The sequence below is a fragment of the Tinamus guttatus genome, unplaced genomic scaffold, assembly GCF_059628265.1.
Source record: "Tinamus guttatus ecotype Peru unplaced genomic scaffold, ASM5962826v1 Tinamus_guttatus_pri_ptg000115l, whole genome shotgun sequence".
Taxonomy (NCBI): domain Eukaryota; kingdom Metazoa; phylum Chordata; class Aves; order Tinamiformes; family Tinamidae; genus Tinamus; species Tinamus guttatus.
This window is the reverse complement of record NW_028288649.1, coordinates 495,544-513,622: the sequence shown is the minus strand read 5'-3', so window position 1 is coordinate 513,622 and position 18,079 is coordinate 495,544. Positions and strand designations below refer to the sequence as shown.

Genomic DNA, 18,079 nt, shown 5'->3' with positions numbered 1-18,079 from the left:
GCAGGGAAGACATAGAAAAGGCATCTTTCAGCAATAGCAGTGAAAAAACAACTTCGTGCAGAATGGGGTCGTGGTTTTAGTGTTTAATGAGAACAACCATCTCACATACAATTCTGCTGTGATCGGACATATAATTCTGTTGTGATCAGATGGTGCCTGCAAATCACTGCCCTGTTTTGGGGAGACTGGGAAGCCACACGGGGAGCCAGAAGAGACTTGCATGTAGCGGCAGGGAGGCTTCTCGGTCCTTTGTGTGCTAGAGTTGGTCCCCGATTCTTTTTCCTTCTTTTACACGTGGGCACAGACGGCTTATCCCCTGTGCTCCTTGATGCCTGTTAGGGGTACCCAGAGGTACCCTGAAAGAGCAACTAATGCTCACATGCCCCCTGCAAGGAGCACAGTTGCACTTTGGCAGGGTGCTGGGCTGCAGCTGTAGCTGCCCCTCAGCACCCAGCCCTCAGGGTCCCTTTCTGCCCAAACCACCATGGCTGAAGTCTGCCGGGTCCAGGGGCTGTTCTCCCTTTGATGCTAAGGCCACTCTGGTCTGCAGCTATTTTCAAATGACAAGATGAGAAAAAAGCAGAAAAGGTTTTATCCTACTTACAGCAAAGGGTAGCCTTTAAATGCAGCCTGCAAGCAGGAGGGGGAAAAAAAAAAAAAAAAAAAGGAGGAGTATTTATTTATTTATTTGTGGGAAGCCCTGCAGTTTGTCTTTCTGGCACAGTTTCGGCTCTGGATGCTTTATCTTCAAAGGCTTTGCACACTGTGACTTAGGCTGAAGTGAAAAGCCAGCAGCTCAGGAGAAGATGCCACAAATCTTAGCATGATGGAAAGCTTTAAGGGCCTCTGCTGCTTCTGCAGGCAGTGCTAGGATTACGCTTATATGTGGGAGGTGGGGGAAGTGGCTTTTTTCTTTTCAGGAAGGCAAGCATATTTTGCAAAGGTCTTTCAGAAAAGCCGCTTTCTACCTCACTCTCTCTGTCTACCTATACAAATGCACCTCCCTACATCCCAAAACTGTATGCAGTGATTAAACGGAAAGTGCTGAGGTCGTTGCCCTTCATGCCAGGAATAGCAAGTACTCTGCTATCCTCCCCTGAGCTGGGCCCAGCCTTTATCATCTGTTTTTTATTAGATTTAGGTTGTAATCTCATTAGGGCAAGCCTGCCTATTTTTTTCTCTATGAATATAAAGTGTGAAACACAAGGGAGCTGGTCCAAGAATAGAGCTCCTAGGTGCTATAGCAATATAATTAATTACCCTCCTTTGCATAAGTGAATGAGAATGTCCATCTGCTCAACTGTTCCATATTTACGCACTCCATACAACCTGAGTGAATACAGATAATTAGTTTGTGCGCTGACTATCTCCCATATTTGTAGACCTCCTGAATGCCCTCAGTGTTTGCAAACCACCTGAACTTACAGCGAAGGCACATTAGCAGCACATGCATGGAGCTGATCCCCGAGGTGGGGCAATGTTTCTGTAATTTGAGCATGTGTTAGGAAGGTCTGCTTCATTTTCTGGAGCTTTCTGGTTACCTGGGACCTCCTCACGTAGTTTGGCCTTGGGCGGATGTCTATTAAGCTGAAAGAGTTTGTCCTGCAGCAGCTGTCTTTTACAGCCTATAGGTCTGGTAGACATAAAAGCCAGTTATGAGATTTCTATGTTAAAAAATAATTAAAAATCAAGATGTGTTATGCACATGCTGGATCTTCCCATTTATCCTCTCTTTGGGGTTGTTCCTGACCTCCGGCTTATCAGCCCTCCTGCCCTGAGCATGCAGAAAGCAGCCTTATGGTCCACAACATATGTTGTGATCCGTGGTTCTCAGCTAAGTGTCAGATTTCGTGCTGTTTATTGAACATGAGAATTGCAGTTTTTTAAAAGAATGGAAAAAATAACTTTGGTGCATGATGGGAGACAGTTTCATAAGAACTTCATTCCTTTTTGATTTTATAGCTCTTTGAAAGTAAGAGTCACTGGTTTGTAACATGTTAAGCTGAAATCTTTAAGTTGACTGCTGTGTCAAGTTTAAATCCTCTGGCATGTAACATCCTTAATGGAGTCATTGCTGTTTTCAGATGTTATTAGGCAGCAAGTATATGACTTGGCTGTGCACTCCACTGACACTCGTTATCCCAAGCCTTGCAATCTCTATGAACTAATGCACTTGTCTGCTTTTTTTTTTCTTTCTTTCTAGAAAAGCATCACGGGGTTCTCAAATTTATGTGCTTTTCCCGTTCTGGATAAGCTGTGCGAGAAGATTAAATAGTGCGTATAAAATTTTCAGCCCTTAATCACAAACAGAAATATGATGCATTTGATTCTTTCAAATGAGAGGCAGAAATCATCCTCAGATTGAAAGAAGAAAGTTTCCTGTAGTTTTCTCACATTTCTTTCCTAAAAACACTGAGCAGTACAGAATGAGGCTGCACAGAGTTCAGGCAAGAGACTCATACATAGGAGGGATCCCTGTTCTTTTTCAGTTTTGAAAAAAATTGCATAATTTTAGCGGGGCCCAGGGACAAATATACTCTGCTGCAGGAAGAGTCTTTGATCCGTACACACAGAGACGTGAAGCCTCCAAGATGGGAATGATTTTCCTCTCGATATTTCCCAAGCCCAAGAGATTCCTGCATTTTGTGTATTCACCCAGTTGTGGTGCCCACAGCTCAACACAGAGAGCTGTATTCTCCTGGGTTTACAGTAAATAGCAGCAACATAACTTTGTAAAGAATATGACATGTGGGACAGTTTCAAAGTGTAAGGAAAACGTCAAGGTATTGAAGAAAATTGGGGGTGGACACGAAAAGCAATTTGTGTAGGTACTGACTTTAAGTCAGTCTCTGTGAAGGACTGAGGATGTCACCTGGGCTATTGGTCTTGAAGAGTGTTTGTCAGTGTAGGGCCTAAATGGGTTGGAGGAAGAGTTAGGCACAGCTAAGAAAACAGCAGTATTTTGGAGCTAGTTGGACTCCCCAGACCAGATTGCACATCTACTCCTGCTCATTACCATGAAACTGCAAATACCAAGAGTTTCCTGGGAATGGGTTGCTTGGCATGAAACATGTCCTGAGCATGTTTAAATTGGGAGTCAGGGCAGTCATAGACAACCTGAGAAAGGAGAATGAGTTTGAGCCCTATGAGTGCACTTAGGAGAAGCGGGAATCACACTGTAAATTATGTGTTGCATCAAATACATTCAGTTCTTCCTTTCTTTTCTTGCTCTCACTTTGTTTTTGGGTTTTTTTTCCTTCCCTTCTTCCTGTAACTACAGAAACATGCCTGGCAGTTGGACTTTTTTAGCTAGTTCTGGATGTGTGCCAGTTCCTTGCAACTTAGCCTCGCTGCAGAGATGAAGTAGCCCGAAGCAGCATGTGGGAGCTACTGAGGAGAATAAGGGTTATGTGCACCAACGGGTGGGCATGTTGCCTGTCTCCTCTGCATTTCTCCTTTTCCTGATGCAAAGCAGCCTGAGGAACCCACTCTTATTGCACCCATATTTTTTCTCATTCAGGTTAAACATCTCTTATGAGTCCAAGAGACTCAAAATCCTTGGAAAGGAAGCTTTCCAAGGGAAGCATCAGTGGCATGGCAAAGAGTGAGGGTGGGTTGAGCTGAGTCCTGTAGCTTGTGCAAGACAGTGTGAAAGCTGGTGCATGTCCCAGCTGAAAAAGAAGGGGCAAAGAGCCAGCACGGTCATTTTAATGCCTGCTTCAGGCACTGCTAGCATCCCTGTGGTTGCTGGAACCAAAAGTCACATTGGAAAACAAAGAAAGAGATGCAATTCTCATAGAGCGGAGATAATTAAGCACCGAGGGCTCAATTCTCCCCAGCTCAAGGTGAAATACTTCTCATGAACATGTTTGAGATTGGTCATGTGTCTGCAGGATTAAATACAAGAAGATCTGGATTCTCAGTTAATGTATGAGGCCAGCTGTTTATTCTGTGCACACAGCCCCTCTTCAGGTTGAAGAACCTTTGCCATGGAAAATATGCATTCGTTTGTGTAACTGCATCCTGCTATGCAAAGTGCAAGTCTTCTCTGCCCAACTTAACTGGAGAGAGAAAGTTCAAGGGGTGCATATGAGAATGATTTGCCATTTGCTTGTAGAAGAAAAAGGCTCATCCACATCAGCAAAGAACGCATCCTGCAGCTCCTTCTCTAGTAGAAGGACTTCTGGTAACATTTCACATCCTACAGATCAGCAACATCTGCCAAGCTGAAAATACTTAGTGTTTATTGCCCAAAATTATAGCTTTACTACAGATTTCACGTGATAGTTTGTTTTAGAGATCAAGGGTTACATTTTATGGTTGTACCTGTTTCCCTCAACTTTGCCTCCAGAAATTGGGAGATACTGAAGAAATCAGAATTTGTTCCTCTGGGCAGAATCCATTTGCTGAGGTACAGGCACAGAATTAAAACTGTATATGGAGCTATGAATAACATACCAGCTATTATCTATTCTGAATTTCTTACTGCAGCTTTTTTTATTTATTTCTGAATAAGTTCCCTTCCATATGTTAACACTGGGTTTGCTGTTTTTGTTTTTGCAGTGTCATAAGGAATAAATTGCCTTTTGAAGATTTTGACGGAGATAAATTTAGTACCTTCCCAGTAAGCAAAGCTTTTCCTTTGGTACAGTAATCCCTCGATAATGAGAATGTCTTTAGGATTCCTCCTACTTTCTGCAAAGTCTTACTCATTCATACAAAAATTGGTATAGGAGTGAAGTGAAAGGAGATTTTTTGTTACTAAAGATCTTCTTTTTTCTTTATGAAAAAAACAATCATTCATTTATGCTACTTGGGGAGATGCATGCATAAAGCTGCACTCCCTGCAGAAGAAAATTGCTCTGCTGCTGAGTGGTCTGTTTACTGAATTAATAAGAGGTGAAGTAAAGTCGTGTAAAAAAATTAAATTGCTAGCTTGTTTTATTTCTGCTCCAAAATGTGCATAGTGTCATTTATTAAAGCTTAGCAAAGGGGCTCTGGAATAAAACCCATTTACTGGGCTTTATTCCTGCACCGTGAACTAGATTCTCATTTTAGATATTTTAAATTAAAAGCCCAAGAGTAACAATGAACATCCTATTTGTGTGCTTCTCCTGGCTTTTAGACTTTGAGGGGCTATCACTGGCGAGGCAGAGACTGCAATGACAAAAACGCCACTGTGTACCCTGGCAGGCGGTAATGCTCTTAATTATACTAAATATATTTTACTAACTGCAGCTTCTTTATGGACAAGCTTCATGTTGGCTTTGGGGTGTGCATGAAACAAGTTTTTTTGGGTTTTCTGCAGCCTGGGGCTTCTGGCCAAAGACTTGGTAGTAGCTGGGGAGCAGTAGTGTGTTCCAGGGGTGGCTGCTGCGCTGTTGTCTTCATTGAATATGTTGCAAGTTAAATGCCCTGTTGTGTAAACGTGGAGCCCGTAGGTCTTCTCTAGCACCCACCTAAAGATGGGAAAATCTTGATATGGGTGTAGTCCAGCCCCCCAAAAAGAGCCCTCTGAAGCTTTGTGCACCCCATGCAGGTAAGCAGCGCCGGGGTAGCCTGCCCATGGGTGGTGGGTCCATGTCCTCAGGCTACATTGGCGATGGGTAGAGCTACGATGCATTCCCGGTACAGGAGCGTAACTCCCAGTTAGCCCAGTGGGACGTCCACACGTGTTCTGAAATGGAGAACGCAGCCAGGGGTAACTCTGTGAAACGAGCTCCTCGGCGCTCACTGTTTTATCGTGAGCAAAACGAGCTCAGGCTCTTCCTGAGAAATAGAGCCCTCCTCTTCCAAGGGTTTGTAAAGCAGTTATTGATGGGAACCATTTGTTAAACCTTGGCATTAATCGAATTGCCATCAGCGAAGGTGGGTGCAAGGGGAAGAGCCGCGCTGTGTTTGGCTCAGGAAGGGCAGTTTTATTGGTAGAAATGATCTTACAAAGCCACATAGTGCAAAGCTGAAGAGATAAAACATCTCCGCAGAAGAGGCCCAAGCTAATTATACTGTGCTATGGGCCACATGAAATCCTCCTTCCAGCCTGAGGACACGAATTTCCATGAAATTTTAAAGACTGGGGGAAGGGAGAAAGGGTCTGTGTTTTGTGGAAGTCATTCCCGTTCACATCAGTTAAGAGCCCGTGTGAGTCAAAAGGGTGTTATCCAGCACCCTCTAGTATTGCACTTTAAATTAATACTCCATTTTGGAACAAAAAATTACATCTCCTCAATCCACAGAAAGAAAAAGCTCTTCATGCAGAAGGGAATTTCTAATTATTTTTTATTCTTAGAGAAACAGTACAAAGAATTTCATTGCCTTAAAAGCCCCTTTGCTTTATTTTCTATAACTCTAAATATCTTTTTGTAATTCTATTTTAGTCCTGATAATTGGGATGTGAACAGTGATTCTAACTGTAATGGCATATGGGTGAGTAAATGAAGTTGCATCTTCAAATTCCTTCCTGACTGCTTGCTCTCTTTTTAACTCCTTTAGGATTAGTCTGCAAGTGTTTTTTATTCTTGTTTATTCACTGATTTGCATTGCTCACATTTATTTAGTGCCTTTGATATTCCAAGTAATAAAATCATATTTATTTAAAAGTAAGGAAAAATGGGGGAAACGGCAATGAGGGAAGTTTGTTTATTGATGTTCTGATTATTTAAATTATAACCATTAAAATTAATTGAAATGTACAAATGCTTATTAAAACAATATAATGGATAGCATCATTACTATGATGCAGTGCTTCTTCCTACAGCAAAATTCAAGAAGAACAAAACGCTTGGGATCCATATTACACAATAATTTTTCAGGCAGTAGATAGATACTATCAGCTGTGTCTTTTCTCCTCTAACAGGGGGTGGATCCAAAAGATGGAATTCCCTATGAGGAGAAATTCTGCAAAGGTAAATCTTTAATATAAGCAACAATATGTATTTTGTGTTCATTTCATATTTTAATATTTTCATGGCCGTTGCCAATGTAGAGAAAAGATAACAGACTTCATTAAAAAGGCAAAATAGCAGTTTTTTTTTAATCTTGAGAATGAGAAAAGAGGAAACCTGAAAAGCACAGGCTACTGCTAATTTCCTGTTAAAAGACGATTCGGTTGCCAGGTCAAAACATATAGACCAGGGACGGCAGCAAACGGAGACGTCAGCTTGAAGCCTACCCCACAGGGCATGCCTCTTGATTCAGGGCAGCAGTTTAATCCCCACGTGTGCCCAGTATGAGCCATTGCTGTAAATACCAGCAACGTGATGCTGATGCTTTTTCTGATAAGGCTTTATAGAGGTGAACTAATACTATCAACTGATACCCCTGGCAGCAGCGTGCCTATGTACGTGTGTGTATGCATGAACAGACATATGCACACATCAAACAATGCTATTAAACAGCCATAGCTATCAATGGCTTCTCACCCTGCCTTTTATTTCAACCACCACCCTGGAGATGAATCATTGCCTGGCAAGCCTCTTGGATAGTTGAGAGGCAACCTACAACTGCTAAGTAACATTAATTACCAGAAAACCAGATTGCTCCAGTGAAAATACATGTGTAAGCAGAGCGTCCACCACCTAGTTCAAGTTTGAAGAGCTTTTAGCAGTTTCCTGGGTAATACTATTTCCCTAAACATTTGATTTTAAGTATTTTTAATGAATATCCTATAGGTAGTAAAAACAAATGTTAGTTGCACAGCAGAACCTGGGCTAAAATCACAGTTCTGTCCTTGAATAAAACTCGGGGGGGGGATTTTTCCAATTAGCAAGAAATTCTCTCCCTCTTATTCTTGACGGATACCTGGTCATTTCTGCATGGCTGCTGGCACATGCCTCTCTGTAGGTTTTTACTGCAGCAGGAGCCAAAATCCCACAGTCCAGGGCAGAAGCTGCAGAGATCTCAGCCACCTGAACAGCGAACATTTGCACTGCCACCCCGTGAACTGCCAGCGCTGCTGCTCTTGTGCTCTGTCAGACATACATCTGTTTTTTATAAGTGCACAGCCTGCCTGATTTGGACTGTTTTATATGACTAAAAATACGTATGATGTAGGTGCGGACTCCCGAGGGGTCGTTCTGCTGGGGGACTCGGCTGGAGCCCATTTCCACATCCCTCCCGAGTGGATGACGGTCACGCAGATGTCAGTGGTGAGAAATCGCGCTTGGGCTATCAAAACCATCCTGCTGACAGCTGCTCTTTGCTTTCTCCCGGGGGCTGCTGGTTGCCAAAGGGCAGCAAGGGCAAAACACCCAATGCACTGGGATTTGTAGGCCAGTCTCGCCTGTCTGGGGGAGCCGCTGCTCTCCCATAGCTGCTCTCCTGCGGGCAACGCATACAAAGCCTCTGAAATTGTGTCAGCAAAGGATTTGGCTCCCCCACTCTGGCACTACCCCAGAGACAGAAACCAGGACATCTGGCTTTAAAAACACAGCCCATGAATCAAGCAGACCTGTGTTGTCTGGGGGATCTGTCCTGCCACCGACAAGCCCCTCTCTTAGCTCGCTGAAACAGCTCCGGCTGCGGAAAAGTCTTGCAGAGTCAGCACTCCAGGGACTTCTGTTTTTGGCATGTACTTTTGAAATGACACGTCCCGGATTGCTTTCCCTCATCTGTGACATGTATGAAATAGAACTAATAACTCAAGTATTCAGGCACTGAGGCTTACAGCACGGATGCGTCTGCAAGAGTTGGAAGGTCATCCGGGGACTTACAGTGGAATTGCCCTGAAGGGAAACGTTTCTGTAGTGGCCGCAGAATACAACACAGCGGTGTCTGCCTCAGATAGTGTCACTGCATTTCCCCCTTTCATAGGACAAAAAAAATTGCACCTGCCAGAATTACATTGCGATTACAGCTGTTGCAATTGACTGGTGTGGAATAAAATAATTAAGGGGAAAAGATCACTCTAACAAACTACAACTGGGTGGAGGATATGATTATGCTCCTGTTCTGCAGCGTCTTTTCTCCCCCAAGAGCCACTTCTTGTGGGGCTGGTGTTGCAGCCTCTCTGGGGAGGAATGTAGGTTGTCCTTCTCTTCATGAGGGCTCTCTGAGGGCAAGCAGATGGGGGCATGCCCAGAAGTAACTTGGGTTATTGCTCATCTTCCTTGATGGAAAGATGCTCCCCTTTCATTGGCCTCTGTGGAAGAGGAATATGAAGAGTTCTTGGAGAATAATTTCACAATTCTAGTATAGTGATATCTGAGATACTAGGGTTTTGATCAGAATTGTATGTGTTTTCCTACTTTTGCTTCCAGAGCTGATCTGATTTAGATATTGCAGATTAGTGGTTGTTTTTCTTTGTTAAATGTTCATGAGCAATGATTAGACAAATGACACCAATGACAGGGCTGATGATAAGCATAATAAATTAGCGCTAATGATAATTGAGATTATCTTGTCTAATAAAATGGTAATAATACTGATGGTGGTGACAATTCTGGCAGTGACACTGCTAGCAGAGTCATGTATGCAAGTATAGCCCCAGACTGGGTCAGCATTTTATTGTCACCAACATGAAGGTTCGGAAGGTATTTCTCTTGCTTGAAACATGAGTCTGCTAGCTGGGTGCCCCAAGGGCTGGTCATAGCATACAGAAGCAGAGGCTCCAACGTCAGGAGATAGAGGACAAGTTAGACAGTGATTTTTGATTGGGATTTATTACTGTCTGATGGGTGTAGAGCCAACTTGCGTGGGAAGGGAACTGGTACTTTCTGCATAAAGCCTAACCAGTCTGTGCTCTTGGTGCTGATCTCCGCCTGGCTGGCTTGTAAGGAAGATCAGGGACTGATTGGAAAGGAAGAAAAAGGGACCCTTTCCTCCATATAAAGGATGATTCCAGCACTTCATCAGGAGAATGAGGGCAAAGAGAAACATTTTCACCATCTGGCCTTTCATACGCACTCACAGAATATAATACAAAGGCAGTTAAGGCATCACTGGAGATGGAGAAGCTAAATAAATGGTCTAAGTTAATGAAGAAGGAGCCTGGACCTCGCAAGGAGACACAGGGCCGCCAGCCATCCTCACATGCTGCCAGTGGAAGGGTGCAAGCACGTCGGCACTGGCTCTCCTGCCAGAGGGTCCAGGCAGTGGGGCAGCATTTTGCAGCTAGAAATCAAGTCAGATAGCAGGACACATGCAGAAGGGGTGGCTCCATCCGTGAACCTTTGCAACGAGACCTGCTTTGCAGGAAAGCGTTGGCTGGCCTAGCCCTGATCCTTGGCAGCCGTGTCTCCTCCAAGAGGTCATCGTTGCTCAGAGGGCGAGGAGTGAGGCTAATGCCCTGGGCTCTGACCCTTGCCACCAAGGCTGCTGTCCTGACTCTGCATGTTTGCATCTTACCATTCACCCAACCCATTTCTGGGTGGTCTCATGAAATAGTTACACACGCGTGGTCTCCTACCAGACTGATCTCCTCAAGGCCTGGCTTGCTGGCTTGTATTCACAAGACCAGGATCCTTTTGCTTGTACTTGGACTGTTATTTGTACCAGTGCAAAGCTCATATTCAATCCCAGCCTTCTGGTCTGGCAGCCTTTTGGGATCTATTGATACTGTATAATGTAGAGGAGGTTGGAATAATCAGCTTTAGCTACCCAGCACAGAGCTTGGCTTGGCTTCTTGAAAGACTTCCATGAAATGCAGCATTCCTGTGGCTAGCAGAGCTCTTCTGTAGCACCTGCACCATCAGCTGGGTGTCTCCAGGATGAGAATAAGAAAGAACAGATACTCGTTTAGTATTATTTGCAAATTTTTCTCCCGGCCTGGAAAAAACATCTGCAGTTAAGTGTTAATGCAGATATACAGAGAAAGCTCAGATTTATGACTAAGTATCTGAGTTTAAACTCCAGCAATTGTAAAATGTTATTTAATCTGTATCTCACCCTAAGTAAGAAAGGTATCTGGGCACAAAAATGGCAGTAAAAAATGTGTGAGTGAATTCAGGCTTTGACACTGGCTGTTTCTCCTGCTTTTTCTCAATTTCTTGGTCTTTCTGGGTGCAAAATGGCAATGGCAGCAACTTACCCGTGAAGGTGCCTTACCATATTCTCACTCTGCACAGTGTTAAATATAGCTGGTCAATATCCTTCATGTGTTGTTCATGTATTAACAAATTGGAAAAAAATCTGCTGTTTTTAAGCTTTAAAAATTATTTCTCGATATTTCTGTAAAGAAACCAAAGAACAAGACTGAAGAAGCTGTTCCATGTTACTCAAATAATCAGCAAGACATTTCTACATTGGAAACGAGCCTTGTTTTCTCCTTTCCTCCCTTCCTCCCACCCTTTTTCTCTCTCCCTCTCCCTTATTCTGTCTTCCCACTGCACAAATGATGGGTTAAAACTGCAGGTCATGCTTTTCAATTCCTATAAAAACAAAGAGCTAGTAGCACGATCTCAGGCTGATCGCAGCGCACTGGAAGCCTGCACGCCTTTCTCCCACAGGATATTGTCAGCCGGCATTAATCTTCCTTCAGCACTTGGCTTTCCTCGAGGAGAATTTCTAATCATATACCGGGTTCGTTTTGTGGCCATGGAGAGTGGAGGGAGCCTAGTCCTAATCTCACAGAAAGCATCCTTAATTTGGGACTGCAGCAAGAATTCAAAGTTAGGGCTCTGAGCAGGGAGGATAAAGCATCAGCCTGCTGTTCCTGCTGCTCCCTGGTGCTATCAGGCTCCTGTGAACCTAACGTCACTTCACTTTGATCTTTCCAAAAATTCTTTGATAAGACACGTAGAAAAATTAGTTTATCAAATGGCTTTCTCTACAGTCAATTCAAGAGTTAGTTCAAAGCTTTAATTTCCATTTCAATGGACTCTCAGTCCCCTACATGGAATTCCAAATACGACTTTTCCCACCCCCAAAATTTTATCAGGTTATAAAGAAGAAGTTGTGTGACTCTTAATTCATATTTATTAACTGCAGGATTTTATAACTTTTATTACTTCCATATTTCTCATTCATTTTATATATTCTATTTCTTTCTTTTTTATTTGTATTTGCTCTCATAAACATTTACTAAAAGAAAATTTTCACTCGGTAGAAATTCTGTGGGCCCTCTTGTTAATCCACACCATATTGGTAGCAGCTGCTAATTCGTATTTTAGAGCTAATTAGGTGGGGAAATATTTTTTAAGGATAGATGCTGAGACTTTAGTTAAGAGCCCCTGCAGAATGGTTGCTTTGCTTGGTTACACTGTATATAGCCTGCCACACACAGGAGCAATAGCGATGAATGAGGGAATAAAGAGAAAATTAATGACAAATTTCCTCACTGAAGTAGTCTCAGGATGTCATTTGGGTAACTCGATGATCAGCACTATCATGACCAGATGGTCTAGTTTGGGCAGAACAGATTTGGAATTAAAAGATCCTTGCTCCGTCTTATGAAAAACTGTTGTTAGGAAGCTGTTTTAAATTGGATTTTGGATGTCCTTGTCTGCTTTGCCCAGCTGGGAAATCATTGCCTGCTGAGCACTGGCCTAGCACAAGCTCTTACCTCTGTGTAATTCTGTGCAAGGGGACATACTAACATCAGATGTCCCATGTCCAAGTATGTGACAGAGAGTCCCTTAGTGCCTTGAAAGCCTTTCTTTTCCTTCGTAAAGATGGGAGCCCCTTTCACCAGGTATTCCCTGACATGTGCAACACGAGACCACTATTTCAAAAAAAAAAAAAAAAAAAAAGTAGCTGGAACTTGGTCACAAATACCATAACCATCTCACTGAGTGGTCTTTCTTCCCATTGAAAGCACGCAGGATGGCCACGAGCCATCCCGCTCCATCACAAGTCCATCACAAGGTGGGCACATCTTGGAAATCTACAGCTGAGATAAACATGCTTATAAAGGAAAGTAAATACAGGAACTTGCAAGTACTTAACTTTCCCACAGTTCTGCCTTGAGCAGCCTAATACTGCTACAGCCCAAAGCCTGCCCTACAGGTATTTGGCTGAGGTGCAGCAAAACCAACAAAATATTGTGGGGCCCGTGACTGAAGGTATCTACACTCATTTTCCTGCACAGGCAGCTCCAGTGAGTGAGGTTGTCCTTAACTTGTCATAGCGCTATTAAATCCTCAAACACCCAGAACACATTTACAGGAAGGGGATTATACGATTGTAGGAAGGGAATGAGTCACCCTTATTTTGGCTTCTTTGCTGCCAACAGGTTTTGGTTCCATCGGGCTTTTCTGCTATTAAAAAGTTTAGCAGAACTGAGCTGAATGTTCATTCCTTTGACATGAAAACTTTGACATTAAAAACACAGTTTGATGCAGTAGACTTATATTTAATGGGATTTAGGAAAGAAGAAGTGTTATCTTTTTTGAGGTGGACAGTTTTTGAGGAAAGCTAATGCTGAAAACACTGGTGTGTCTAGCAGTTGATATTGCTCTCCTGCTGCTCTGTCCATCTGCTTACAATTGACTTCCAAAGTGCTACTAAATGGTGCATTTTTCTGTTATGTGTCTGGAATAGGACCTTACTTATAAATCTCATTTTAAAGACCATTTTATTTGAAGATAAAAGCACTGTATCTATAAATGTGTTGCTAATACTTCACATGCATTTTAGGAAAATGCATGTAAAATTCTTGGTTCTTCATTTTATGATGAATAAAGTGAAAAAATAAATCCTAAATCTGTCTGTAGTCCAGTAAATATCTATTTGCCCATGAGCTCAAATGTTTCTTAGTTTTCATTTAAACAACTGGTTCATGCTATGTATTTCATATGCAGAAAAGTTCATCATTTCTTTAAATGTAAATTCAAGATGAAAACATGTCCTGAACAGTTATCCCACTTGCTTCCATTTGCACAACTATAGTTGACAGGAATTTCATCAGCAAAAATCTTACTAAAAACCTTTTCTACTTTCAGTCTAAATCCAGTAAGATGCAGGCATGTTTCTAGCAATTAATATTGTGGTAACTAAGACACTGCAGTTTTGAAAGTAAGGCTGCTATTTTCCTAATTTCCAAAAGTATGCCTTTGCAGCTTTACAGAATACAAACGCTGTACCTGCTTTTTAAAAACATAGGATGTTTCTTATTCAAGAGATGGATGGTGTGCTGTTATGTATACTTAGAAAGAGGATGTTGTTGGAGGTATCTAATGGTATGCAGAGGATCTGAACACCATTAGAATCACTGTGAAAATAAATAGCCCATTTCCCTTCAAATTAAGGGATACTTCAATGCTTACAAAAATTTCTATTCCTGCCTCTTCTAAAGATTCAGATAGGTGTTAATTTTCTAATGATCTTTTGTGTCCTGATTTTGAAAAAAATTTTGCCCTAGCAAGCTGGAGCACTCTTCCACTTAGGTTAACTTTGCTCAGCATGGCTTGATAGGTGCCTTCATGGTCGTGGCCATGGTTTTGATTGCCCCGCACATCAGGATTGCGAGGATGCACAGAGACCTGTTTCCAGGTAGGATATGTCTAAGATGTGAGAAAGTCTCTTCAAAACAAGACTCATCTAGGGCATCTGGGGATAAAACATGGCATTTTAAATTAGGCTGGAATAACTTCCTAATCAGTCTCTGTTTAAATCTGGCACATGGGCTAACGCACGGTTTCTCAGTTGGAAGAGAGAATGGTATTTAGACAAGACTGTGCTAAAAGAACGGTTTTAAACTGAAAGTCTGCAGGACCCACCTCTAAAGTGGGACACAGTCGCATCTGAGACCAACCAAAATGCAGGTGGCTGCTTACCCCATGTTTTCTAACTAACTGATGTTTCTGCAGAGTACAAGACCTGGATTTTCTCCAGAAATTTCTCCTAGCCACTTACCTTCACCTTTTCATCTTAAAATATCTTTAGAAGTCTGGCTTTAAGTGCATTGCCAGAGAAGGTTCAACACTAACTTAAATGCAGTATTCAAATGCACCAATAATTCTGACCTAAAACTTTCCTTTGCAAAGCAATTTTCAGCTCAGCTAGGTTCTGTTAAATCATATTGTGCGGAAAATCTCGCTGTCAAGAACTGAATGTCCAAAAGGAGACAGAGGAGTCCTAAAACTTTATTCGAATAAAGGGAGAGTCCACCAGGCATAGCCCTGTGGGGTCTCTCAAATTGCTGGGGGACGCAGCCCCGCTTTTATCCTAATTTCCCGACCGAGGGACGCCCTCTCCTTTTCCCCATTGGCCAAGGTACTCAGAAGTTACAGCCTTCCCGGCCGCCTACACCGAACTCCGGCCTCCCGCCATCTGTTCTCACCTGAGCTCACCAACTCCTTTGTCCCCCTTGCTGAAGAATGTGGGGCAATTGCCCTATTTCCCTCCTTTGTAAAGGCCCCATCTCCTTGCAGATGGCTCTTTTTGTCCTTCTGGGCTCATGGCTCCACTCAGTCTCCCCTCCCTTTGTCCTGCTCTTCAGCCAAACTGTGGAGAAACCCCCTTATTGATGAATACAGAAACTTGAGCATTCCGCTCAATATCTAAGCTAAGTCTGCAGGAAAAAAAAATATTATGATGAGGCCTGTCCAATGAAATCATTATTTTGGAGTGCTAATAGGAGCTTAGAAGGCAATTGGTCAGAGGAGGGCCTGTTTTAAAAAATATTTAATCATCTCTGGTCTCTGTGCATATATGCTTTGGCTGATAAGAGGCCACATCTATTGGTAGTTCTTTGCTGAGTAATTGCTTTAAATGTTTCTGATGCCTTTAATGCAAAGCCACAAAGAGGCCAATGCTCCAAATGGCCAAGCCATATTGTGCAGTTTAACCCCTCCATTTCTGCTCAAATCAGTGCCCTTCTACTAAGTGCCTGCTTGCACACAATGCTATGAAGAAGATGGGTTTTAAAGTTCCCTTGAGTCTTAAATAAATAAATATATACATATATATCCATACACAAGCACACAGGCATACACATATATGTGAGAGAAGGAAACAGCTGTAATTGAGACAGAACCATTCTCACCTTGATGACTAGAGCAGGTCCATCCTAAGTAGGTCAGATACGCCATTAACTTGGTCTAAACTGGTGTTGACCATGAATTACGCTGCTCAGAGCTCGGCCTCGGGATTTCTTGCTTCTCTGCCCCTCCTTTTCCTGCCTTTCCCCAAGCCTTTCACAAACAAAACCCGTTGGCATCTGGTCAGGCAAAACGCCCGCTCCCTTGGAGGATAATTCTGCAGGCAGGAGGACTTGGGGACAGCAAGATTTAGCTCTTATGCTCTTCATCAGCTGCCTCTGACCCTCTCAGAGAACAAATTATCCACCTGCTTTGCTGTTTATGGTAGCGAGGGTTTAAAGAAACATCGCAATTGCTTCAAAAGAAAATGAAACTAATAAATTATGTGGATTATACCAGCCTGTAGCTTTCCTTATTTTATGTTTTGACCTTCTTTTGGTTATTACCTTTTTCATCAACAGTTTTTCAGTGTGAGCGTGCCAGCTTTATGCATTTGTCTTTGCAAGTGTACCCTAGCAGAAGCTGAAAATTTACTCCATGCTCTTGTCCTTTGGAGGCCGTATGAACTCGTGTTTTTATCCCTTTCATGGTTTTTGATACATTCACAGAACACAGTGGAAGAAAAAAGGGCACTGTGTTTTGAGTGCAGAGAGGCTGTTGCTTAGAAAAAAAGCATTTGGGACTGATACCAGCAAAAAATGGAGCACTATATGTCTTTCATCATTTGGGTAGGAGGACATGTATTTTTCTCCCATTCTGACTCTCCTGCTGCAGTGGGATGCCCCACCACACTCACTTGGCTGCAGAAATGTTTTTGTGGTAAGTCCATGACCTTCTTCTGCTGGCAAGTACAGCAAATGTGCAGCAAAATGTATCTCAAAAATCCAACAAAATTCCAGCATGAGCCATGATGGGAAAGTTGGCATCTGAGGAAATTTGTGGAGAGGATCACGTGGTGGTTTTTAGGAGACCAGATGCTTGTAGTCCAATCTGCCAGAGAGGAGATGGCAGCATCTAATGGACATGGTATTATTCCTGGCTTCCCAGCCCTCTGCCATATAAACTGGGAATAATTATGCTGGCACCTCTTCCCCTTTCTGTTGAGAACCCTCTTTGGATAAGACAGATGCTAAACAAAAGGCTGAAACAAATCTCTACCAGCCTCAGGTCCTGCTGTTTCTTCCCTCTTCTCCTGATATACTAGTCATACAAGAATCAATTTTTTTAAGTATTACAGCTACAGATATCACTGGAATTGTTGTTATCTGGCTAATATTCCAATGAACAAATGTTTGAGTTTGTAGAAAGGATTCTGTTTGTGAAAGTGAACCCTTGTTGATTTAAAAATTTGTCTTTCAGAAAGCATTTGCTAATCTCCCCATGGCTTTCACTGATGAGCTTGACTGGCCCCAGTTCTCTGAATTCACAGGATTTCTGAACTCCACAATTGGGTAAGTTAAGCACAAGGTGAAGAAGACAAGTCTCAACAAATCTTAAGAACCTCAAAACACAGCAAATACTGGGGAAAAAGGCCAATGTTTGAAAGGAAAGCTAAAAATGACGGTGAAGGCTGCTTCAGCTCTTTCTAAGATCCAAATCACTTCCAAATCTAGTGTTTCTCCTTTCAGTCAATCTCCCTTAAAATTGATAGGCGATGCAAAATATTCTAGCCCCAGCTTTCTGATGTTCAGTGCAGCTTTCAAAAACAGACAAATTATAATTTAGAAGAGGAAAAAAGAGGAAATGAAACTCTTGATTCCTTCAAAATTCAGCTATGTGGGAAGGACAGGCAAAGGGGAGTATTGTTAACATTAATAAAAATCAGCATTTTTCTTTTCTTAGTTTTTTAAAATTTTCCTATTTTTCTTCTCTTTCTCTTTTTCTCTTATTTCTTTTTTGTTGCTGAGATAATAGAAAAATGGTAATCAAGTGTTATACTGATGATGTCCCTTTTTGAGGTGACGTTTATTCCCTTTTTTTCTCATTTGGAGGGAAGTAGCAAAAGAAGAAGTGGCAAGCCTCTGACCTAACTTGCCTGGTTGCACTGGCTGATGTGGATGGGGAAGAGTGCCAGATTAGACGTAAAGAAAAGGAATCTTGTCAAAAAGGGCAAAAAAAAGAAGAATGTTTTGTATTTTATATGTTTACCATATAAAGCTTCT

The 18,079-nt window shown here is 42.4% G+C and overlaps 1 protein-coding gene across 1 annotated transcript in view; it reads left to right on the top strand.

The window, feature by feature from the left end:
- Positions 1–18,079, top strand: part of AOAH (acyloxyacyl hydrolase) — a 74,330-nt gene that overhangs the window by 29,559 nt on the left and 26,692 nt on the right. The window contains exons 6-12 of the mRNA XM_088521097.1: positions 2,204–2,274; positions 4,564–4,624; positions 5,126–5,196; positions 6,378–6,426; positions 6,857–6,905; positions 8,053–8,147; positions 17,277–17,368. Of these exons, the coding sequence (XP_088377223.1) occupies positions 2,204–2,274; positions 4,564–4,624; positions 5,126–5,196; positions 6,378–6,426; positions 6,857–6,905; positions 8,053–8,147; positions 17,277–17,368 (488 nt within the window). The remainder of the gene's footprint in view (positions 1–2,203; positions 2,275–4,563; positions 4,625–5,125; positions 5,197–6,377; positions 6,427–6,856; positions 6,906–8,052; positions 8,148–17,276; positions 17,369–18,079) is intronic.